This window comes from Mytilus trossulus, chromosome 4 (genome assembly GCF_036588685.1).
Source record: "Mytilus trossulus isolate FHL-02 chromosome 4, PNRI_Mtr1.1.1.hap1, whole genome shotgun sequence".
NCBI lineage: Eukaryota > Metazoa > Mollusca > Bivalvia > Mytilida > Mytilidae > Mytilus > Mytilus trossulus.
The window spans coordinates 41,788,039-41,797,422 of NC_086376.1; the positions used below are offsets into that span (position 1 = coordinate 41,788,039).

A 9,384-nucleotide genomic window follows, 5' to 3' on the forward strand; every position below is an offset into this window, starting at 1 on the left:
ACAAGGCATTAAATGGATCCAAACCATTGAATGCCCAGGTATTTTTGGTGATGGATTATCCCATTGTTTGCATTCAAAGTTTATGTTTGAAGAATTTTGCTTTTGTTTTCAGCATATTAAATACTTTGGATTTATTTATTTTCGTGGGTACCAATTTTCGTGGATTATGGAAAACTTGCAAGTTCATGGATTTTTAATTTCGTGGTTTTGCCGAAGTCTACATACAAGCCTATATGAAATTTGTTATTCGTTGAACATTTAATTTCGTGGTTCACCAGTACCCACGAAAGGCACAAAATTGGTATCCCACGAATAATAATGAATCCACAGTATTATGCAGATTATTAACAAAATACATTATAAAAAAGTCTGTATCTAAGGGAAATACACTTACTGTATGTTGGTTCAAATCCAACTGCAGACAAACAAATGTATTAAAGACCTCAGCTAATAACATTTATAATGTGTGAAATCATATTTTTCTCACTATTTTTATCTACTATGTGGAAGTTATCATTAAATTATCATATTTATATGAGTATTTTTGGAAAGAAAGGTGGTTGACAATTGACTTTTTTAAACATAATTTATTTCAGTGTTTCTCTTCTATATTACAATTAAATAAATGTAGAAAAAGCACTGACAAGTTTGAAAAATGGTAATACACAATAATTTCGTTCATTTAAAAAAATTAAACCTTTCATTTTTAATGGAGAAAAAACAAATGATTTCACAGTGCTTTATTCCCATGCTTATATGGCTTTTCCATCAAAATATACATAACACCCCAGAAATTTACTCTGACAATAGGGCAAACAAGGAGTGAAGCAGTTTTTACAAACTTTTATTGAATTCCCTCATCAAAACTGGGTAAATACATGTAACACCCTACAGAAATAATGATTTAAAGTGTCTTCTTTTGGTGTGATGTATGTTTAAATAGAATAACCATTTATTTTGGTGGCGGTCAAATATTTTGGTGGTGATGTTTTTGACATTAATATTGAAATGGCAGTACATGTAATGATTTTTTACATTATTTCATTCAACAGGGGGAAGTCCTTTCGGAAGGCTACCCAACACATGAGGGAGCTTCCTGGATTTTTTCCAGGAGTACCTAGATTAGGGTTAAGTGCAACCATCACTACCAAGGACGAGACAGATGTCATTGCATCACTTGGGATGACTAATCCAGCAGTAGTAAGAGCAAGTCCAGACAGGAAGAACATTTATCTACAGATTAAAGTTAAAGAGCCATCACTTGACATTTATGATTGTTACGAGAATTTATACAAACCAATTTGCAATGATTTGTTAAAAAACCCTGATATTTTCCCAGTAACCCTTTTTTTCATGCCTCTACAGTATATTGGTAATGCAGCTAGTTACTGTAATTTCATATTTGAAAGACCAACCTTAGATACTTGTCTATAAGGTATTTTATGTAGTGGGCAAGATGATGAGGTTAAAAATCATGTTATTAAAGAATTATCATGTGAGAAGCCCAAAATAAAGCTGGTGTTTTGCACTTCAGTTGTAGAGATGGACTTTAATTCACCTTCCATTAAGAGAGTCAGACATGCTCGTCCTCCAAGGTCACTATCAGACTATATACAGGAGATAGGTCGTGCTGGTAGAACTGGAAAAGATTCAACACCACTTTTACATTACTGTAATAGGGATGTTGCGACTAATGTAAAAGATATTAAAGATGACATAATCAAGTTCACATGTCACTGGAGCCAAATTTAAAAAACAACCCCTTGGTATCAATGCTAACAGTCTTATATTTTTGGCATTTTGCAGCCTCTCCCTGGTCAGCGTATCTCCACCCAAAACAACCCCATGCCTATCTAACATATCTGTATTACCTGTTAAAAAAATCTGATATTTTCTATTTCTCAATATTGATACATTTATTAAAACTTATTTTTCTGCACATTTTCAGGTTGCCGTTTGTTAATGTGTTATATATTTGTTTTTCCTTCATTTTTTTTATATAAATAAGACATAGTATTCTCTTTCGAATTTTGAAACATTTTATTTTGGGCCCTTTTAAGCTGACTATGCTGTACAGGCTTTGCTCATTGTTGGGGGGGGGGGGGGGGGGGGCGTACAGTGACCTACAGTTGTTAATCTCTGTGTTATTTTGTTTTTTTATGGAGGGTTGTGTCATTTGAAATCATACCATATCAATTCTGATTAATATATTGTCTTGTATGTGATATAATTTCAGATCATTTGGGTTTGGGATTGTGACGTCCATTTTCTCTGAATAAGAAACACAATTGCATAGATGCCAGCTGATGACATGCTTGATTTCATTGGTGTGCTGAAGACATATTGGTTGTTCTTTCTTTGACATATTCCCCATTTCCATTCTCAATTTTATCGTATACTAATTTTATTTTAATGGATGTTAAAATTAGAAGATAAACTGATCATATATTAAAGAAAAATCAATTAAGCACAATTAAAAGAAAAGGTTTCCTGACTCTATTGTAAAACTATGATCAGGTAATTACCATATGCCTTTGTGTACCACTCTATTATTTGGTCCTCATAGTCACTCATGATATTTAAACAATACTCATTTTTTGACTCATCCTTGAACATGATTTTTAATGTAAAAACCTGTTGTTTTTTTGACATACTGTCACTGTAACTTAAAAAAAAAAAGAAAGCATATACACTTTATATTAAATGCAGGAAAACAGGATTTCTTGAATGAAGGACAAGACATTGGTTCTAATACATTTAAATTGAAATGAGATTGATGATTTATCATATAACAGTAAGTACACCAAAGAGATTCAGGTATTACTATTATTATATTCCAGTTATCTAATATTTGATATCATATGAAATTTTAGAAAAAACTGTATTCACAATTTGAAACAGACAATCTGTACAGTATATTAAATATTTACTATTTCTAGTGTAACTATTGACATCAATTTGTGTTTGGTAAATTCTAAAATGTGTAAAGAAATCATAAGGATATTTTTTGCCAAGTAAAGAGTTAATATTGGTACCGATGTGGTATGTGTTGTGGTAATTTTCTGTTCAGCCACTCAAATTCCTCACTGTCGCACAGAAGACGACCAATCAGTACTTTCTTCACATCAATCATTTTAACAGTTTCACATTGATTCAACACAAACATTTCTGCATCTATGTCTTGTAATCTTACCTAAAAAAAATCATTTTTTAAATTATTTTTTATCCATTAATTTATTAAATACTGAACTAAGGGAAGTAATCCCTTCTATAATCATTTTTTAATAATTGTCTCCCCTAAATTTTCTCATTTCAATATTAAATTTTGCCATTTAAAGTTTGTCATGGGGGGAATTTATATTCAAATGCACTCTAACATAATGAGACAGATTTTGGAGACACTTTATATATGTTGAATTTGAAAATAAGTATGTAAAATTGGATAAAAAAATGACAGTGTATAATATCCTGGTTGCTATTTTCAGTGCTCTGGTGGTTAGTTCTTATGTAGAAGTCTAGATTATCGCCAGTAATTTTCATTAGAGGGTTTGATCGAATTGCTTCAACTAACTGAATTTTAGAAGCACTGACAGCCTTGTCTAATATCCTTATTTTCCCAGAACATGAAAGGTTCAATGAAATCCTGTTTAATCTTCTAATGAACTGTGAAATAGAATACCAAAAAAAAAGAAAGGTATGAAAATATGGTTTGATAATCAACACAATACATTACAATCCAAGCTTTAACAGTGTATGTAAAGTGCGGATCCTAAAATATAATTTTTACTGTATATGCCATAAATGTCTTATGTAGAATGATAAATAAACAGACGAACTTTTTTTAATTTTTGAAGAAAATGAAGAAAATTAGTTAAAATGTATATGTTCAGAAATACATAATACTAATTAAACAAAGTAAGCGATGCGAGCGGGGTTTTATCGCGCCTTAAGCCATCCAGCTGTGAAAGATATACCAAAATAGGTGAATATTTATGACATTTCACGAACAGATCATGCAGGTGCTTTATAACTAACAGGTAAGATGTTGTTGCAGTAAAAAAATATTCATTTTAATACAATTAATAAAGTTGTATAAAGTAGAACATGTTTTGTCATTCAGTTTCTTCATATTTAACTAAATTCCACTATGATGATTTCGTAATGCTAGTCATGTTTACTGTCGAATAATGATACTATTCTTTCATTTTTACTGTGGAGCGAATCATTAGTATTGTATATGCGGTGCATTTTCACTGTAGAATTTTTTTTTATCTATTACAGCTCATTTCTTTAAGCATGTAGAGCAAGCTTTAGTTGACTTGCTTGCTTTTCTTTTATTGGATAATCATTGTGATAACACCCAATTTAATTCAAATATTAAAAATACAGGTTAAACTATCATATGCCTATTCATATTGTTTAAAAATGTCAATCTTATTTACAAAGTTTTAAAAACAATTAAACAAACAAAGCAAGCAAGCCAACCAAAGTTTTGCTTTGCATGCATTATGAAATTAGCTGTAAAGCCTTAATTTAGCCGACTTGCTCAAACAATAGATAAAGTAAGAGAAAGATTTGATAAAATTTAACTTACGGAGGAAAGTTTGGTTTTAAAACACTCTAATAAATTAAATAGAAATAACATTTATTTCAAATGTATTCCATTTAGTTTCGTATAAAGCGTATAGGGATCTTTATCCTTATTTTTTTATCCATTTCCATGACACTTCACCACTAATTACGTACATCATAATATAGATTGTACCTTTGTTTTCCCGTTTAAAAGGTTTTACACTGAAGCCCTTTATAACTTGCTGTTCGGTGTGAGCCAAGACTCCATGTTGAAGACCGTATTTTGACGTATAATGGTCTCTTTTATAAATTGTGACTCGGATGGAGAGTTGTCTCATTGTCACATACGACATCTATATATGGCTAAAAAACGAAACGAGACGGGATAAAAAGGGATAAAAAAATCCACGTTACTTTTTTAATATATTCATAATGGGCTTAATATGAGTCAGAATAGAGTAAATAGTGGGTCGCATTTGGGTATAAGCGTGACGCCGGATTGCCGATTTTTTGCAAGCGTGACAGGTGAAAGTCAAATGATTGTGTCGTGAAAAACGAGATATGAAGTCTAGCGGGACACGGATAATTACAAAAAAATGAGAACTGCATAGTATAAGCGGGATATGGGAATCTGACAAAACAATAAGCGGAATACGGGAATCTGCCAAAACAGTAAGCGGGATCCGGGATCAGCACCCCCCCTCCCAATGAGACCCCCAGAATAAGATATTTTTGTATATTCATCCTATTGTTACAGTCATGCCTTCAATAACAAATGTATCCGATGCATGCATTTTTTTTTATATTTTTGGTCCCTTTTTCAATATTGTGCGGTCCAAATTTATAGACAAAATTCCTTTAATATAGATATATGGGATTCGTTGACATGCTAAATCTAACCGTGTATCTAGTTTGGGGATTTTTTGCCTAGTTGCTGAAATAGCCCACATAGAGTTCTAAAGCGTCTTAAATCAACAAAAATGAATTGTAGCAATCATTTCGTGTACAATAACTCAAATGTGTATGGTTTTACCTCTGCGGTAGTATCCATTCGCGGATCTAGAATTTTTCATTTTGAGAATCGCAAGTTTGAAAAGCTATATATTTGATGAAGAATGAATGAATGAGGAGTTTCAATTTGAAAATACATGTATCATAAATCCTAAAGTCATCAACTAAGTTTTTTCGTTAGTTGCAAGTGCATTTATCACATAATTCTACAATAAAAATTCCTCGCATCTTTGAAAATTCTACATTAATAATGACTGCACTAACAGTGATAATTCATCGCATCTATAGTTAAAATGGATCGCTTTCAATAATCGATATGCTATATTATGATGCTTTTATAACACTTATTTGAACTTTAATGCTATATTTGTATATTATAAAGACATATCACAATGAAAATATGTTAAAACTTATCTTCAAATCACTTAACTTGATATTTTCAAAACATAAACAAATACAGTTTTCCCATGATCCTTTATTCTACAATAGACATACCCGCATATAACAGTAAAAATGAACTAGCTGGATTCGCACTTTATATACACTGTTTAAGTAAAGTTAGCAATATTGTATTTTTTACTTAAAAATGAATATAAAATAAATGTTTTGTTAGTCTGAAAAAAATGAGTTATTGATCAAAGACAGTTCTATAGGCATGCAAGAAATAAGCATAAAAAGCAAAGCAATAGCTGTTGTATTTCTGTTAGTTTAAACACCAACACCATATAAAAGAAAAGCATGTTAATTCATGTTAAGCTAACTGTGAACTCATTCTTTAATATCTATTCCTGATCAATCTATTATATTTCATATTCCATTTTTTTGCATTGTGGCACTTAAATGAAAAGTGTGAGTATTTTTTTCTTTCAATTCATATCAGTTTAAAAATGGGCTATTGTCCTAAAAACCATGGCTTTTTTGTAAAATGTTAAAGAATGCTTTCACAAGTAAGTGTTAATAGCATAAATGGCATACATTTATTTGTCTGCAGCTGGATTCGAACCAACCTACAGCAAGTGTATTTCCCTTAGGTACAGACTTATATATAATGTACTTTGTTAGTAGTATAGAGCATAAAGAGCATACATTGTAATTCAAGCAAAAAAGCAATTAGGAAAACAGACCAAATGAATAAAAAAAAATAAAAAAATATAGCAATATGTGAGTTGCAATGTATCAAATGGTCTTAATTCTTAAGTATGGTGGCCTGTACTTGATTAGCGGTTTGTATCTATAGCCTGTACTTGATTAGCGGTTTGTATCTATAGCCTGTACTTGATTAGCGGTTTGTATCTATAGCCTGTACTTGATTAGCGGTTTGTATCTATAGCCTGTACTTGATTAGCGGTTTGTATCTATAGCCTGTACTTGATTAGCGGTTTGTATCTATAGCCTGTACTTGATTAGCGGTTTGCATCTATAGCCTGCAATCCCAAGTATGTGAACACTATAATATTGGTTGTTTGCAAAAGAATAAAGCAAATTAGTATTTTTGATGGTGTATTTCACTCCAGTGCTTCTCTTTATCTTTAGTTTGATTATACTAACCAGTTTTTGTGATGAATTGTTCATACCTCATCATTAGCATCTCCTTTCACAGACAATAGAGTCAAAACTCTCTGCATAGCAGAATTTTTATTATTCCTGGAGAACATCAGGCATGAGTACGCCACTGCTACACTTGTTATATTTGTCTAACTGTAACTTTTTCCTTATCTTTTACACATACTGATATAAGTGTATCAAGCAAACTGGGACAGCTGAAGATATTTTAAAAGTAAATAATTAAGAAACACTAAGTACATACCGGTATATTTTAAGCAATAGAGGAAGATCTGTGCTATTTTAAAATTTCTTTTTTCCACTAAAATTTTTTTTTGGTGTAAAGCATAGAAAAGCCACTCATTAACCAGTTATTACTGTCTATACCTGAAATATTATTTAAAGAAGCCTGTACCAAGTCAGGAATATGACAGTTGTTATCCATTCGTTTGATGTGTTTGGACTCTTGATTTTGCCTTTTGATTTTTGATTTTCCTTTTAGAATTTTCCTCGGAGTTCATTATTTTTGTGTTTTTACTTTTTTTTTCAGGTCAGGAGACTTTAATAAGGGGTTTTCAGTTGGTATCATCAATAAATTTATTTCAAATGTACAGTATAAATCAGTATCAAATGTATCTCTTGAATTTTCGCTTATTACTGTGAAAGTACTTTAATTCGTGGGTATCAATTTTCGTGGTTTGAGCAATATTTACATGTTCGTGGGTTTTTAAATTCGTGGATTTTAGTTTTCTTATTAAAAAAAAAATAATTGAAAAATTAAAGCCTTTAGAAACGAAGGTAACAAAAAGTCTGGATTTAAGAAAATTGCAAAGTAAACATTGACACGTGTCAATCGTAATGATAACACTAATTAACCCATGATAAAGTGATCAACAGATTAGAGACTATCAAAGGTGTTAATTAGGCCATAAACATGTCACTCATAGAAATCAGCAACATATACAAATGCTTTAAACGTATCTTCAATTGTCAATCCTGCATGCGGTTGGAGTTCTGTGACTGCTATTAAAATATTCTCGGATTTAGACAATGGTTGTTTTATTTCGTTGGACACTTAAATTCGTGGATAAAGTCATCCACGAAAACCACGAAAATTGGTACCCCACGAATAAAAGTACTTTCACAGTATGTTCCACATGCAGTATGAATAATAATCAGTCTGATCGTTGTAAAAAGCTTTACAGTTAACTGTCACTGTTCACATATTATACATGTATATCAACATTTGGAGTTTCATTGACAATCATGCCACTAATCCGTAATCATTTATATTGTATTAATTATGAAATGACTAAATGAGTGTTAATAATACCGCTCTTTCATTTCCTGAATAATGGCCATAAAAATATCTTGTTCACTCAGGTCTCTTTGGGTACTTATTCGTAATAAACTGGCATAGTCATAATCTTTGTTACTCGTTATAGTCAACATATCTTTTAAGTTATGTAATATTTGTAATTCAAGTACTATTTTGGAGAAATTACTTAGTCTTTACTTTAAAAATGTTAAAGTGAAGTTGAAAAATGAAAATGTTAAAATAATTTATAAATTGATTAATGTCATTGTCATTATATGATATAGCTATTTTAATGTTATACTCAGTAATCTGTCTTTTTACTCCAGATGCCCCCTTTAAATCATCTATTGGCATAGTTGTGTTGTAACTGCTAAAATAAAATGAATTGGTACAAGCAGCAGTTAATGAAAAATATAACCACATTCTGTTAAGTTTAAAACATTCAATATTAAAGAGTTATAAAACATAAACATTTTCCTATTCATTATAAACTTAATCAAAGCTAAAGTTGTTTGTTTGTCTAAAATAAATAGTGCTCTAATTTCAAGGTTATCATTTTATTGACAGCATACAGTCAAGCAATTAATTGTATAACTTGGCCTTCTGTAAGAATTCATAGAATATTTTGTTTGTCAGGTGATGTCTAATGCACATGAACCACCTATAAACTATGCTTTCTACCTTTATAAATGAATTCACAAAACCAGACACAAATTAAATAGGCAAAACTAAGCACTTTTTAGTGTAAAAACTAATTTGAAACTTGTGTAAAGAGTTTTATTTTAAAACAAATTATGGTAAATCTAACATTATTATTAATTTTATTTATTCATCTACTATCATGACTATCATATTTATTACTCAAATTTGTCCCTTCATAAACATGCACATGTAAATGTGTCGTGATCATATCTTAAATGTTCCTTTCACTTTCTAATCTT

General features: G+C 30.8%; 1 protein-coding gene across 1 annotated transcript; it reads right to left on the reverse strand.

Moving 5' to 3' along the window:
* Positions 1–1,662: 1,662 nt before the first annotated feature.
* LOC134716618 (uncharacterized) lies at positions 1,663–7,238 on the reverse strand. Its single transcript, XM_063579628.1, has 4 exons — positions 7,158–7,238; positions 3,036–3,193; positions 2,526–2,665; positions 1,663–1,871 (listed from the first exon to the last, which is right to left on the reverse strand). The coding sequence occupies exons 1-4, from the start codon at positions 7,236–7,238 to the stop codon at positions 1,663–1,665; spliced, it is 588 nt and encodes a 195-aa protein (XP_063435698.1).
* Between the last annotated feature and the right edge of the window lie 2,146 nt (positions 7,239–9,384).

Coding starts and splice junctions, on each gene's coding strand:
- LOC134716618 (XM_063579628.1), bottom strand. CDS start 7,238: ATGTTCTCCAGGAATAATAAAAATTCTGCTATGCAGAGAGTTTTGACT. Junction 3,194..7,157: donor AAGGAGATGCTAATGATGAG/GTATGAACAATT, acceptor GATTTTTTTTAG/GTAAGATTACAAGACATAGA. Junction 1,872..2,525: donor GTGGTACACAAAGGCATATG/GTAATTACCTGA, acceptor TTTTTTTAACAG/GTAATACAGATATGTTAGAT.